General features: G+C 44.7%; 2 protein-coding genes across 4 annotated transcripts; one reads left to right on the top strand and one right to left on the bottom strand.

Moving 5' to 3' along the window:
- The first annotated feature begins 4595 nt into the window (after positions 1–4595).
- LOC125544225 (uncharacterized) lies at positions 4596–10630 on the top strand. Of its 2 annotated transcripts, none has more exons than XM_048707839.2 (9): positions 4596–4825; positions 5951–6062; positions 6166–6248; positions 7191–7316; positions 7418–7538; positions 7639–7723; positions 8145–8258; positions 8346–8385; positions 10168–10630. In XM_048707839.2, exons 2-9 carry the CDS (start codon positions 5975–5977, stop codon positions 10318–10320), a joined length of 810 nt encoding a protein of 269 aa, XP_048563796.1. In that variant the 5' UTR covers positions 4596–4825; positions 5951–5974; the 3' UTR covers positions 10321–10630. The 2 variants fall into 2 exon arrangements, with proteins under 2 accessions (XP_048563796.1, XP_048563794.1); XM_048707837.2 differs by lacking the exon at positions 4596–4825 and adding an exon at positions 4869–5249.
- A 625-nt stretch (positions 10631–11255) lies between these two features.
- On the bottom strand, positions 11256–14835 carry LOC125544226 (uncharacterized). Of its 2 annotated transcripts, XM_087547301.1 has the most exons (9): positions 14500–14835; positions 14393–14448; positions 13200–13324; positions 13041–13078; positions 12795–12905; positions 12626–12705; positions 12237–12273; positions 11763–11804; positions 11256–11676 (listed from the first exon to the last, which is right to left on the bottom strand). In XM_087547301.1, exons 1-9 carry the CDS (start codon positions 14651–14653, stop codon positions 11597–11599), a joined length of 723 nt encoding a protein of 240 aa, XP_087403427.1. In that variant the 5' UTR covers positions 14654–14835; the 3' UTR covers positions 11256–11596. The 2 variants fall into 2 exon arrangements, with proteins under 2 accessions (XP_087403427.1, XP_048563797.1); XM_048707840.2 differs by having other exon boundaries at positions 14393–14834.
- Positions 14836–15554: the final 719 nt, after the last annotated feature.

The following is a 15554-nucleotide window of genomic DNA, read 5'->3' as shown; positions in this document are numbered from 1 at the left end:
GTGGAGTTGAACCAAGGAGTTTGTAAGGGCAAGGAGATGGCCTACTTCGTGAGATCTACCAAAGTGAGGCAAGTCCTTCGTGGGCGATGGCCATGGTGTGATGGATAAGGTTGCTTCTTCGTGGACCCTTCCTGTGTGGAGCCCTCCGTGGACTCACGCAACCGTTACCCTTCGTGGGTTGAAGTCTCCATCAACGTGGATGTACGATAGCACCACCTATCGGAATCATGCCAAAAATCTCCGTGTCTACATTGCGTTTGCCACTCCAAACCCCTCCCTTTACCTTGACATGCAATGATTTACATTCGGCTGCTATACTCTTAGAATTGCATGTGTAGGTTGATTGCTTGACTTGTGCTAAGTTGTTAAAATCTACCAAGACTTAAAATTGGGAAAAGGCTAGATTTTTATTTGGTTAAGTAGTCTAATCCCCCCTCTTGACCTACTTTCGATCCTACAGCAATACATGAGCGTGAGCCATGGATATAACACTATTGGTGGAATAGAATATGGCGGTTGTGGAGAAGACAAAAGGAAGGAGATAGTCTCACATCAACTATGTGTACAACGGGCTATGGAGATGCCCATCAATAGATATCAATGCGAGTGAGTAGGGATTGCCATGCAACGGATGCACTAGAGCTATAAGTATATGAAAGCTCAAAATAAAACAAAGTGGGTGTGCATCCAACTCGCTTGCTCACGAAGACCTAGGGCAATTTGAGGAAGCCCATCATTGGAATATACAAGCCAAGTTCTATAATGGAAATTTCCCACTAGTATATGAAAGTGACAACATAAGAGACTCTCTATCATGAAGATCATGGTGCTACTTTGAAGCACAAGTGTGGAAAAAGGATAGTGACATTATCCTTTCTCTCTTTTCTCTCATTTTTTTGGGCTTCTTTGGCCGCTTTTATTTATTTTTTGTAAAGTCCGTAGACTCATCCCAACTTGTGAGGGAATCATAGCTTCCATAATCCTTTCCTCACATGGGACAATGCTCTAATAATGATGATCATCACACTTTTATTTACTTACAACTCAAGAATTACAACTCGATACTAGAACAAAAATATGACTTTATATGAATGCCTCCGACGGTGTACCGGGAAGTGCAACGACTCAAGGGTGACATGTATAAAAAATATTAATGGTGGCTTTGCCACAAATACGATGTCAACCACATGATCATGCAAAGCAATATGACAATAATGAAGCGTGTCATAATAAACGGAATGGTGGAAGTTGCATGGCAATATATCTCGGAATGGCTATGAAAATGCCATGATAGGTAGGTATGGTGGCTTTTTTTGAGGAAGGTGATGGTGGGTTTAATGCACCGGCGAAAGTTGCGCAGTACTAGAGAGGCTAGCAACGGTGGAAGGATGAGAGAGCGTATAATCCATGGACTCAACATTAGTCATAAAGAACTCACATACTTATTGCAAAATTCTACAAGTCATCAAAACCAAGCACTACATGCATGCTCCTAGGGGGATAGATTGGTAGGAAAAGACCACCGCTCGTCCCCGACCGCCACTCATAAGGAAGACAATCAATAAATAAATCATGCTCCGACTTCATCACATAACGGTTCACCATACGTGCATGCTACGGGAATCAAAAACTTTAACACAAGTATTTTTACCAATCCACAATTACTCATTAGCATGACTCTAATATTACCATCTTTATATCTCAAAACAATCATAAGGAATCAAATTTCTCATAGTATTCAATGCACTTTATATGAACGTTTTTATTATATCCCTCTTGGATGCCCATCATATTAGGACTAAATTCATAACCAAAGCAAATTACCATGTTGTTTAGAGAGACTCTCAAAATAATATAAGTGAAGCAAGAGAGTTCAATAATTTCTATAAAATAAAGCCACCACCGTGCTCTAAAAAGATATAAGTGAAGCACTAGAGCAAAATTGACTAGCTCAAAAGATACAAATGAAGCACATAGAGTATTCTCATAAATCATGATTCATGCGTGTCCCTCTCAAAAGGTGTGTACAACAAGGATGATTGTGGAAAACTAAAAAGCAAAGACTCATATCATACAAAACGCTCCAAGCAAAACACATATCATGTGGTGAATAAAAATATAACCTCAAGTAAATTTACCGATAGACGAAGACGAAAGAGGGGATGCCTTCCGGTGCATCCCCATGCTTAGGCTCTTGGTTGTCCTTGAATATTACCTTGGGGTGACTTGGGAATCCCCAAGCTTAAGCTCTTGCCACTCCTTATTTCATAATCCATCAAATCTTTACCCAAAACTTGAAAACTTCACAACACAAAACTCAATAGAAAACTCATGAGATCTGCTAGTATAAGAAAATAAAATCACCAGTTTTGATACTATTGTGAACTCATTCTTTATTTATATTGGTGCAATATCTACTGTATTCCAACTTCTCCATGGTTCATACCCCCCGATACTACCCATAGACTCATCAAAATAAGCAAACAACACATAGAAAACAGAATCTATCAAAAACATAATAGTATGTAGTAATCTGTAAATCTCGAATACTTCTGTAACTCCAAAAATTCTGAAAAATTAGGACAACAGAGGCAATTGTATATTAATCTTGTGCAAAAAGAATCAATATTTTATCGCGCTTCTGTTAAAAATTCAGAGAAAAAAATACGGGTGAATTGAGTTAGAATATGATGTCAAATGATTGATAATCACTTCAAATTTCTCAATGTAATCGGCCACAGTGGTCAACTACCGCACTGTGTAAAATCGGTGGATGAGCATTTGATGTCCATCACGCCCAAAACGAGTGCACAATAGTGAGGTAAAAGACTCCTAGTCCAATTCAGCCAGTTTCTTCTGAACTGACTGAAGCCAGATCGAGGCTGTCCCCGAAAAATTGAGAGACGCCATAGGCACCCAGAATGACTCAGTGACCGCAAACATGGAGAAATACTATTCACACAACGTTTTCCACAGCCGTGGGTTGTCGCCCATGAACTGCGGGAAATAGATCGATGGGTGGGTTTGACCCAGGCCGACCAGTAGTTGACTCGCTTGCGCGAAAGGCGATGGTAAGGGAGGTGAGGGAGCGATGGTATACTGACCCGTGGCCGGGAGCGGCGACGGCGTCATGAAGGACGTTGCCGGCAACCCCCATGGCAGAAGAACATCGTCGTGGTCCTCAGACCCGTGTGTCGCCGGTGCCACGCCCAGCACAATGCCCGCGTCGACGTTGTGCGTCGTTGGCAGGGGTGCCGCGCCCGCGCCTGGCCCATTGCCCTCGTCGCGCTCCGGTGGTGGAGCGGGCCGCGCGAGTTGGAGTGCTGAGAACGCCTCGCCGAGGTCCGCGACGCGCCGCTCCAGATCGGGACGCCACTTGACGAGGTCGTCGATCTTGGCTGTGGAAGCCTGTATCGAGGAGATGGCAGTGGTGTGGGCTGCCAGCGTGGAGTCCAACCGGTCAAGGAAGGCCTGGATGGACGAATCCATGGAGGAGAGTTGCGATCGCGCTTGACGAAGATGTGGCACCTCGATGAATTGCGCCAGATCGACGCGAGGGAAGGGTGGGGGCTTGGTCACTGATACCAAATGTAAGAGAGAGGTTGGGGATCACTCGATCTAACACTATTTCATACCAATTCAAGTCTAGTATCTCGATTTACACACAATTGTGATTACAAGAATGGGAAAACTGGGTAGGTGAGATCGGAAGGTAGCCGCCGCCGCCGAAGCCATGATCCTTTGGATAACTGACTGCATAGATGCTTTGGCCTTAAGTAGCCGCTGTGGTGGACGCAGTTGTGTGCACCCACTCCGGGCCTTGGTAGGGGGCGTTTGCCTAGAGCGCTCGGCGTGGATGATCTCCGTGGCCACCACGTGGACTGGCAGGTGGCCCCGGTATGTCAGGGTTGCTGACAACAGGTGCATCAAAAACTGCAACACGGTCTGGTGGAGTACCTATGAAGGCTCAAGGGCAACGTCTAGTTCGACGTGTGACGCACTATGGTTTTTTGTGTGCTTGAATTATGAGTTTGCTTCGTTGAACTATTTGATCTGTATTGATTTGTGTGATAAAGATAAAAGTTAGTTTATGTTGAATTTGTGCCGAAACACATTGTATTTGGGGCAAATTTGCATTGAAATTGGGTCAAAATCGACAGGTGGGGGACGAACTTGAGGGTCGGCTGGGAACCCAAGCCCCCCCACGTCGAAATTACCGTCGGTTCGCCCCAAACGGCGATATTTCTAATCCTTGAAGGGTCGAACGACTGGAGATGCTATAATGTCATTGGAGGAATGGAGGGTGCGCAGATCTGGCGTCGCACTGCATCTGGTGCGGTTTACTTTAGCTCCTCCTCCCCACTCGAATTTCCCCCCTTTTTACTCGTGGTGTACGTCTTTTTATCAGTCACAGAAAAAGAAAAGAAAATGAAAGGAAAAGGGGCATCTTGGCAGTTGGCACCACGGAACCCTCCAACGTTGCGATCTCGCCCCTGAACTGTCCGTGGATGGTCGCGGGCCCCCCGCACTGGTCGCTTTCGTGCCGTGTGGGCTAGTGGGCGTTCGTCATAACGACATAACCAATGGCCTGCACTGCAAAAGAAAATAAAAATCAGAGGAGAAAAAAAGAAGGGGAGGAGAAGGAGACAGGGGGTCAGTCTTCTTCCTCTGTCCCTGTGCTGCTGCTGCCTTTGCGTCGGAGATTGCCCAAGGCTAGATTCGAGGAGGGCTGGCTCCCTCGCCCTCCCTCTCCCTCCCCGTGGCTCCACTGTATCGGAATCCGCGACCGGCTCCGTTCCAAGCGGCCCTGGATTATTTTACGCAGGTTAGGTTTTGCTGCTGCCTCTGCTTCTACCAGTACTAGTACTACTCATCTCCCTTGGTGTTCTGTTCTGTTCTGTAGTGGAGCTCTACTTCATTTGACTTCGCTAATCCCCACACCCGATTTGGCTCCCCGCATTGCGCACAGCCGCCCCTCTTGCCACCGCCCCCGCCGCATGACCCCCCCAAGATTGTCTGGCCATGAGCTCAAAGTTTCAGCTCACCGGCGAGAGAGACAATAGATGATGAACATGTGCGATGCGAGGGGGATATTGAGTGCTGTAGGGCTAGGCCGTGTCTAATTTACGGTGGAATTCGTTAGGGTCTCTCAAGATTCTCGCCCCCTTGCGCTCATGTCTTCCTTTTCCGCCGGTTTTCAGCTTGTGGCCAAGAAATGTTGCAAAGATTCGCCGCCTTCTTCCCCTCAAGTAATTCACCTCATTCTTGCCTCCTCGGTGATTTGTTTCAGACTTAACCTCGCCCTTCAACTTGTCTAGAACAAAACCGCAGCTGCCAAACGGTTCCCACCTTTTGGATTTCACACCTTGAGGTTCATACAAGCTTGATTAGTTCTATTTCAAATGCCCACTAATCAGTTCGTGTAGTTGGTCTAGCTATTTGTGCTTCTGCTCTGTTACTGCCTATTTGAGTGATCCGGATCTGTGCACAATTTGACTCTGTGGCCTATTTGCCTCCTCAGTGATACCTGTGACCAATTTGTTAGAACATTGTACATACGGCCATGAAAATTATAAATGGCAAGGAACAGATTAAATTATTGCAGTACGGATAGGGAGCAGGGTAAAATAATTGAAGTTCTACACTAGTGCTTTATTTGTTCTAGGACTATCTACATTGTTGACACCGTTGTATCTATATACGGTCTTCTTTTAAGGAAGACCTTCTGTAACATTTTTCCCATTTATCTTTTTATTTTGTTCCAACCAAGTCAAGTCACTAATATCTGCTGCAATTTCACAGACCATCTTCCTTTTATTATTCTATTGCTATTAAAGCAAGCCTTAATATATTTTTTCTGTCTCCTTTTGGGGGTCTATTTCTATCTTTATATGCATAACGTGGTTTTATAAGAGCTTAGGTTTGTTTTTTGTCCTGTGCTTGGTTATAGGGTCCTGATTTTGTTGTTGGAGGAATGTCCTCAGCCAGCTCTTCTCAGTTCCCAGCATCAACAGAGCGAGAATCTACAACTGCTAATGATAATGCAATACCTCATGATCCAGGTGATAACAAGCATATTCTTGTATCGTATCATCTCTCTACACTGAACACCTAGTAAGTTGTAGCCATTTTCATCTGTCAATCTGATCTTCATGGATTCTGCAGGTGCTGATTCTGCTGGACCAGCACAAAGCAGACTTTCGCTTCAGTTGGATCAGCGGTCATTACATTTTTCTGTTAATGCTTGGGTAAATGGCTTAAATGGACAGATGTACTTTGTCAGCAATTACTGTATCACATGTAATTTTTCTATATGTCAACATCAATCCTTGCTGAATATCTTAGTCTTGTCTAAGTTGGTGCATCTCTTAAAAGTGTCAGATCCATCTCAATCTTGTACTCCACCAGATAACTATTTTTAGGCTTAGTTGAATGGAGTGTTAAACAACAGCTCACTTCTGTTAGTGAGATTAATCAGACTAACTACTCCCTCTGTAAAGAAATATAAGAGCGATTGGATCACTACTTTAGTGATCTAAACACTCTTATATTTCTTTACGGAGGTAGTACTAGTCTGAGCATATTTTGCTTTAACCAAGCCTGCACCCTGGCGATCATGAAAATACCTTCATCTTGACCCTTCATTTGCCTAATGGAAGTTTAGTTTAAAAAAAATCATAAGCGAATGGATGGTCAGGATTATTACAAAATTAGGCATATGTTAGAGCAGATTAACACAGTGTTCTAAGTTTTCTTTCGCCAAAACACCAGTAGTCAAGGATAATTGGTCCTTGGTTTTTGTACGAACAAGATCTTAGTGCCCTCCCTGCATAATTTGAACTGTATGAATGGATCTTTATACTTTTGCCTAGAATTGCATCAAACTATCCATTTTATACTCCCTCCGTCGGAAAATACTTGTCATCAAAATGGACAAAAAGGGTTGTATCTAGAACTGAAATACATCTAGATACATCTCCTTTTATCCATTTTGATGACAAGTATTTCCGGACGGAGGGAGTACTTTATAATATCAGTTTCCCAACTTTTGATAGTACCTAAGTTAGTCTGTGGAACACATAATCTTGTATGCTTTATTTTCACTTGCATGTATTATGATGAGCAACGGGAGATTTTTTGTTGATGTGTGCAAATCACATTTTCTTTATCATACACACTTCTTTTTATAGGTTCTTATTGTTGCATTGATCGGCATCATTCCACTGGCAACACGACAACTGCAACTCAAGGGATATCGTTTGTCACTTCTTGGCACAACCTGTACCACAGGTTATGCCATATTTGCTCTTTATGGGGTCAGTAACATGAAACTGAGTGTGGTATTTACTTTTTTTTAATTCTTCCTCCCACTTCAGATACCTTGCACAACTTAACTAACATTTACCCTTCCTATCAGCTACCCAGAGTAGGGAACACACAGGCTGTTCAGGCCTGGTGCCACCATGTAACTTCATCAAAGGATTTTATTCCATTCATGTACTGCCTTATGTTTGTTACATCTAAACTACACTTGAAGCGTAAGCATATGAAGTATTTAATCTTTGAGATCAAAACTTTCATGTTACTACCCAAACGTCTCAGCTTTCCTGCACATGATGAGTTAACCCTTTGTGGCAGTTGTTTTGGTACCGGTAATTTGCTGGGCACTTGAACATGTGGCCAGATTTCTACGGCGCCATTTTACCAATTCCTCTCTCTACAGGTAAAATGAACCTGACAGACTTGTAGGCACAACATGTTTTGCCTTCTATGCATACACAGTGCATGTTATCATTCCAGCTTTGCGCATAAAGAATCAATAGCTTAGGCATGATCTCCGTACTCATTAGGTTATTATCTTGGCTTTTTTTGTTATATGCTTTCATCTCTCTGAGCCTCAACCCCTGAAAGTACTCTTTGTTGCCTTTTTGTGCAACGGCTAACAGACCACATGAGCAAGCCCCTGTCCATCAGTAGTCAAACGCAAAAAAAAATGTTTTATGTGTATTAAAATTGCATGGTAACAAGCCGATAAATGCAGAATAATCATTTTGTATGAACTGAATCTGCTATCAGTTTACAATATTTTGCCCGTTGAATATGCTGGCAAAATGGATTATAACTGTCATGTTGCTAATTTGTAGGGCATACCTGGAGCCGCTTTGCACATGGGTTGAGGCAAACACAACTGCAGTCAACTTTCTGATTGCAAATGCAGAGATTTTGTTGGGCTTTCTTATGATCTTATCACTGTTCTCGTCAGTAGGCCTGCCTTGTTCATTGTGATTAACCCCCTTCCAGTGGCCACGTAACCTTGCATTTATATTGTTCTTTTACTTTTGTAGGAAACAACGCAATGCTATGCAAACATTCATGTACTGGCAGGTTAGTTTCTGATAAACATCGATTGGCTTTGCCAAATGATCTTTCTTGTTTACTGTTAACTGGGTTGTTGGCTTTTTCACACATAATACTATGATCTGTAAATTCTGCCATCACACTAAAATTGTCCAATCAGCTTTTGACAATAGTAAGCGCTCACTGAGTTCTACAACACATTAAACATTTATCACACTTACTTTTGTAATGCGTTTGTATTGACCTGCATATCACCTATACTGGTATACTTGCGGTAGGATACTGGCCTGGCCGCAGGAGGGGGGATGTACCTCGTCGGCAGTTGGGCCTCAGGGGAAGGAGGACTCAAGGAAGGAGTATTGGGATTAGATTGGTTTATGTCTTGTTTGGTTTTTCCTCATGGCCAAGTCCTATTACGTAGGGATGTCCACAAACTCCTTTAATATAGGGGAGTGGAAGCTGATTGCATGGAATCCTAAGAGCATCTCCAACCGGACCCCCCCCCCCCCCCCCCCCCATTTTGTCCCTATATGTCCGGTCGGATAGCCCAGATAGGAGAGAGAAGGAAAAACTCCACCTAACCGGACCCCTCAAATCGTCCTCATATGTTTGGGCTGTCTGCGAACCTTCAATATGAGGGTGTCCGGGCGTGTCCGAGCAGTCCGCCACGGCCCACCCTGGATGTAACGCCCCGGCCAACTGTCCGTTGTGCCTGACTACCACCTAGGATCTAGACTAGCCTCACGGGCCAACACTAGTCTTTCCTGCGCACCTTGTCCTCACTTATGCGCACCAGGGATCAACTTCCTGGTCGGTCACTCATCCTCAAATAGCTCCAAGTCAAGCACACTTAACTTTGAGGTTCCTTTCGGATGGGCTCCCGGAAAAGAAGGTGCACCTTGTTGATATAAGTAGTCTATATCATTCTTATTAAGCCAGGATGTCACACTGGGGCACCTTTTGTATTTCTTTATTTTTTTCTCTTTCTCTTCCATCCCCACCAATCATATGCATGCATCTGGACAATTTGAGGGGCACGGCTGCGCGGGCGTACAATTGAGGGTTCAAAGCAGGCACGCCCGCGGACGGGCCAAATTAGCCCATTTGGGTTGGACATGCTCTAACAATAGGAAATTACTGTACTAACTTCTTAGTTGAGAAAGGAAATAACTAGGCTCTATCAGCTGTCTAAGCCTCTAAGGCATCTCTCTTGCTGCCCATCCTTCTGGAGCATGGGGCTTGCTGAAGCCCATGTAAGGGTACACACATGACAAATATATGGGAAATAGTCCGGAATTAATATCTTCCAGTAATCTAAAGAGACCAGTCAAGCAATTTCTACAATGGCTGCGCCAAGCCACCAACTTGACTAAACACTGCCGCTTCCTTTTAGAAAAGGACCTAGGCAATGGGTGTTGCTTCTGTTAATCTGTTAAAAACTCAGTTAGATTGGTTGTATAGTCAGGACTGTTGTATGCCTGACAATAGCAGTATAGCACGTAACTGATTTTGGTTAGTGAATTTTAAACCTGGGAAGTGGTAACCCCAACTCTTGTATGTTAATAGAGCCGGACAATGTCTTTTGGTCTCAATAACCTGGTACCATGAGCTACATTTTAGAACATTTCATAAAGGCACTATTAGTATTCATCTGCTTAGCCCAAGTAACATTTTGTTTTGTTTAAGGACAAGAGGAATTTGCATGATATTTCACCTGTAATTCAGATTATAGACGAACTTATTACTATTACTATATTAACAGTACTCTTGGTGAATTCATATCTCACTCTGGTTATCCGGAAATTGCAGTTGTTGAAGCTAATGTATCATTCTCCTTTCACTGCTGGCTACCACAGAGCTATCTGGCTAAAGATTGGCCGGACAGCTAACCCCTACATCAGCAGTTACACCCCTTTTCTTCATGACCCGATAAACGCCGGCATGAGATGGTGGTTCAGGTAGGACGGACATGGTGCCGGTAGTCATGTAAAGGGATATAAATGTTTTTGGTGACGTTTCACAGTTAACCCAAGAGATCTTTTTCTTAGCAAAGGTGCAGCTTGTGAGTGACTTATTATTAGTCTTCTTTTTTTGGCAATATCGAGCTGATGATAGCTAGTGATGAGTAGTAACTCTTGTAACTTACCCCGTGATTGTAGAACTTAGTCAAGATCTTAGAGACTATAATCTGTTTGGCATGAAGTGAAAAGCGGAAGTGATGTACTGTTGTGTAATTCATCTCTTGTGGAACCAATAGTATTCAACTACACTATGCACCTGAACCAATATGTGGTTGGATGATTAGGAGGACAGTGGTTTTCGCTCTATTAGAGTTCAAGTCCTAGACTTGCATTGGTGCTTGCTTTTTTCTGGATTTATTCTAGTCCTTCCGGGGATTGGAGTATCACTAAAGAACTGGCTATGGACAGGGGACAGGGGTACGTGGAAGCTTACTATCCATGTGCTAGAGCCATAAGTTGGTTGCGACTTGCAAGATCTTATGGTTTCACCTCTAAGGACTGACTTTGTTGTTGTTGTCGTTGTTGTATTCCAGTCCTTTCAGTGATTTGCATTCACCTCTAAGCGTCTGTTACAACTTCGGCTGTGCGAGCTTTTAGGCAAAATCATTCATTTTTGAGTTGGAATTTCTTTTATTTGCTGTATAAATTAGACAACCAAAGTGACTGCTGATGATTCACTTTCAAGAGCTTTGCTTCACCGCTAATTGCCCACTTCTCCTGCAAATCATGACGATTCCTCTCTTGAGCTTGTATTGGTTAGTCCGGGCTCCGGATATGTGCCTTCACCTGTCTCTGTAACTTCCATCAGACGCGTCCGTCAACCAAAAAGTTAAGAGTGAAATGACTAATTGGCACAGAGCAATAAGAGAGATCAACTTCGACCGAAGGAAGGTGGCAGTCGAGAACGGCCCCAGCCTTTTTATTTCCCGACTCAACAAAAACAACGTGTTTGGATGTTCCTAACCAACAGCATACATAAAAACTGCTACATACTACTAGTCCCAGTGCATATTCAGCCCACTGAGCTCTTAACCAAATTTAGATCCCCGAGTTTCTGTCAACGCCATTCCGTTATTCCTTACCAACACCTGGTAGCTGAGGCAAATTGGTTATGTTTGCCTCGAAGTGGGCTTGAATCTGGAGTCTGAGATTCGCCACACCACCCCATCATGAAAATTTCATAGAGGCTATATCGAGCACCAAACATCAAGTTACCCCTAGTTCTGTCCACATCCATTGGTTCTCCTTGAATTCACTTCAGCAGCCCAGCTCTTGCCAATCTCTGTCTGGAACTTGCCTGCAATAACATGTTTGAAAAGTATATTTAGCAAAAGGAAGCAATTTCAACTTTTTACGGTCTATACAGTTGATCAATCACATTACCAGCAGTAGAGAGGAAGAACTCATCTAGCACTTTTCCATGCTCTGCATTTTTCAAGATGTGCAGAGTCAGCATAAATGGATTAGTACATTACATATGTGCAGAAGAGGAAGATGGCAACATATGCACACAGGATTGATACATTGCACAGTGCTGGAAGCAAAAACAAGTTTGGCCGTATGAATCAAGTAGTTTCCTGTTATTGTCAACAAGGTAGCAACAGATTCCAACTATGTTCTTGCCGAAGCCAGGTATACATGAGTTTCGCTAGACATTACTATTATCAATATCAAAGGATCACAAAGATGCAATAAGAACATGGTGATTTAGACGCATATTATTGATAAGGGCAGGTTGTTTCAGAATAAGGAACCAATGCACACCATGCCAGAGTTCGTATATGGGGAAATTATTTAAAATTAGCAAGTGACTCATTCTTTGAATGCAGACAAATCAACTATGGCAGAAGTTAATACCCTTCTCATACTCTAACGCTTGAAGAATCATTTCCACCTGAAACAAAACAAAAAATAGCAACAGGTGAAATCAGCTGGACCAAACAGAACATAAAAACAAAGAAAACAAAACAGAATGTGCATCAGAGTAAACCAAAACAATACACATGAACATGTTTGCATGAGACAAAACTTTTGAAGTAGTATTATTAATCCGTTAACAAACTTAAATGCTTTCAAGTGCCAGAACTTTGCATGTCTGGAAGGAAACCCAAACTAAAGAAACTTGCATGGCAACAACAAATGATAACCCTGATATATATGATACAAATTAGATGACACATGTAAAGGAAAGCAGAACCAATATTAATTAACAAAGTATGAAGTTAAGAAAATAATGGCAGGCTTACTTTATCAAAATCCTTTACGAGATTGGCTTCAACAGAGGAGTTGTTTTCGTATTCTTCCCACAGCTCCTTAATTTCCTCAGCTAGAAAACAGTAAATTCAATAATGTTAATACAATGTTATCAAACATTCATTTAAGAACTGAAAATTCTTGTCACAAATGGAGACATACCTGTTGATCCACCACCAAGAACTTCACACATTTCATTTAGAGCTTCTTGTTCACGCCTGCTTTTTTCTGCTTTAGGTATGCCGTCAGATGGAGTGATGTCGCCAACAATAGCTGTTAATAAAATAAGGTATAAGGTATGAATAGTTGAAAAGCACTTGGTTGAAAACTGAAAGATGCTAACAAAAGAGCAGGTGAAGGACAGCACACAGAATCAACAAGTAAATATAAATATGTTTATTGGCCTACCTTCAGCAATGTCGTGAACGATAGCTATTTTGATACACCTGTTACAGCAAAATAAATGTTCCTTTAGCAGCAGGTAAAATAGTAATGATTAATGAAGATGGCACCTAAAAATGTCACTTTAATATCAATATTAAAAAGGGGAAACATAGAAAACTTAACCTTTCTCGATTTACAGCAGGTAGGTCATCAGCAATCAAAGCCATCAGGGCCATACGATACATGTGATCAGCAATAGACTCGGGACCCTTGATGCTGTGATTTATCCAGCCTTTCCTTTTAGTGGTCTGTGGTAAGAGCGGAACAAGGAATAACCAAATAAACCTCAGAATAGTGCAATATGATGGATACCATCTCCAGCAGATCCCTAAGACTAGTACCTAATAAAACCCACCCCTCTTTTGTGTATACACACTTACATGTCAGTGGGCCAATTATTATTTTTCCTACCCACTCCATCAGCGGTGCCCTGCCCTACCTTCGGGATGCTCCGGAGCTCGTGCAACAGCGCTGCAGCTCGAACCAGCCGTGTTGCCACTTGCAGCAGCCGAGCTTGGCCCACGCAGAGGGGAGGCAACATGGGGACGGGGAGCCATGGCAGCACACAAAGTAGCTCCAGCAGCAGGCACGGGACGGCAGTTCACACAGTACGGATAGGTGGTGGCTGTGCAGAGGGGACACAAGGCGGCGCGCGCTGGAGAAACATGTGGCAGGGGTGAGGAGGGGATGGTGCAGCGGTGGACGGAGCTCCGGTGGTGGCAGACAGCTGGGCAAGGCAGCGCGCAGCGAGAGGCAGCAATGGCCCTCAGCCCCTAGGGGCTGAAAATTCAGCTCACCAAGAATAAACACAGAAGGATAGAGGGTGGGAGGGGGCACCCCTACATGTAGGAGGTTGGGCCTGGTTTTTAGTTGGCCGCCTAAATGTTTTAGGCATTGGCAGCCATATAGGGGATCTGTTGGAGGAAGAAATAATCGACTATTGAGAGCTTTTATGTAGTGGATAGGTGATCTGCTGGAGAATCTCGCATCATAAGCATGGGGGCATGAAGGCATGAATTGAAAACGGAGTCCATGTCCATGCACTCCACATCATATACTTAGACATGTGAGCTGAGCAGCCATCGTGAGACGTCATGAATCACCAATTCACCATACGAATTGATCGTTTCAAAACTTGCATATACGAAGCCCTGCTCGGATCGAGTATAGTTTTTGTGTGCTCGCCGGTATTTAGCACAAGTTAGCAAAGCTATATGAAAATTATTTACTGTTTTGCCAGGACCTAGGAGTATCACTAGTCTGATGGCACACCACGTAAGGCCAGCAAAGGAAGGAGCAAGCATCACGTGATTTACCTTGAGGCTATGGCAGAGAGTGAGGAAATCGATGGCCGAGGCGGCGGAGGACGCCGCGGAGGACGCCGGCGAGGGCGGCGCGACTGCCGCGGCGTCCAGCGGCGCCGGCGGCCGCCTGGGGAGGGGCGATCCGCCTGGCCCAGGGCTCCCGGAGACAGCGCGGGTGCCACAAGCGAGGCGTCTCGAAGGGAGGATACGCGGCGGCGAGCGGCGGAGGAGGCCCCGCGCGGGAGGGGCGGGTAGCCGCGAGCTAACGGCCATCGGAGGGAGCGCGGTCGCCGGGTTGGAGGGGATCAGTGGAAAAGGCGGAGGAATCGGCGGGCGGCGGCGGCTTTGCTTTCCTTCTCCTCTTGTGCCGTCCTTTGCTCGCCCCTCCTGCTTCTGTGGAACGGGGCAGACGGCATACGTCGAGTCGAACCGGACGCCCACGCTCTCGAACCAACCTTGCCCCTCGTCATCATCCAGCCGTCCGTGTTGTCACTCGTACCTACCCGTGGCGCCTCGAGGCATTTGGCTCGGTTGCATCGCAAAAGATCCACTGCAGCTGTGCAGAATTGGAAAAGGCAAGTTGCGTTTTTTTCATTCTTCTGATTTTGATTTCAGAAACATTTGATAGCCGCGAATCAACCTGTGGTTGAGTTGGTTAGGTGGACAGTGGTATCCTCAACCCACCAGGGTTCAAATCCTTGTGCTTGCATTATTCCTGGATTTATTTCAGGATTTCCGGCGATGCGCTGCTCATAGGAATCTCGAAACGCTCGAATCGGTCGTTTCTCACAGGCTCGAGCGATGCAACTCTCCAACGGGCCGACCCATTTCATGACCGTGCGCGTTTTAAATCATGTCGTCGCCCTGGTTTTGGCGCACCAGCGCGCGGGAAAGGTTCGCGCGCGCGCCGCGGCCAGCGCTCGTTATAAAGAAGGCGCTCCCTCCACAGTCTGTTCGCCGCCCACTCTCGCCGTCTCTGCGCCACCATGTCGATCCGTCGCCTGGGTGCTTCGGATTTTCGCAGAGTCCGCGGGCGCCGCTCCGGCGCCTTCTCCTCCAAGATCTGGTTTCGCGAGAAACATCTCATCCTCGGCACCTTCGACACCGCAGAGGAGGCGGCCCGCGCACATGACGCAGCGGTGATGACCCACAAGTATAGGGGATCTATCGTTGT

The sequence above is a fragment of the Triticum urartu genome, chromosome 3A (assembly GCF_056163025.1).
Source record: "Triticum urartu cultivar PI428250 chromosome 3A, HENAU_Tu73, whole genome shotgun sequence".
NCBI classification, from domain to species: domain Eukaryota; kingdom Viridiplantae; phylum Streptophyta; class Magnoliopsida; order Poales; family Poaceae; genus Triticum; species Triticum urartu.
The sequence above is the reverse complement of the archived record's forward strand: the minus strand, read 5'-3'. Positions and strand labels throughout refer to the sequence as shown.

What these genes read in the sequence shown, in the direction of transcription:
- LOC125544225 (XM_048707837.2), top strand. Translation starts at nt 5,175, where the DNA reads ATGTCTTCCTTTTCCGCCGGTTTTCAGCTTGTGGCCAAGAAATGTTGC. An exon ending in ATTTTTCTGTTAATGCTTGG is followed by an intron (nt 6,249 to 7,190) that starts GTAAATGGCTTA and finishes TTCTTTTTATAG; the next exon opens with GTTCTTATTGTTGCATTGAT. An exon ending in ACCAATTCCTCTCTCTACAG is followed by an intron (nt 7,724 to 8,144) that starts GTAAAATGAACC and finishes GCTAATTTGTAG; the next exon opens with GGCATACCTGGAGCCGCTTT.
- LOC125544226 (XM_048707840.2), bottom strand. Translation starts at nt 14,653, where the DNA reads ATGGCCGTTAGCTCGCGGCTACCCGCCCCTCCCGCGCGGGGCCTCCTC. An exon ending in TCGTAAAGGATTTTGATAAA is followed by an intron (nt 12,274 to 12,625) that starts GTAAGCCTGCCA and finishes GTTTTGTTTCAG; the next exon opens with GTGGAAATGATTCTTCAAGC. An exon ending in GTTCTTCCTCTCTACTGCTG is followed by an intron (nt 11,677 to 11,762) that starts GTAATGTGATTG and finishes ATGTTATTGCAG; the next exon opens with GCAAGTTCCAGACAGAGATT.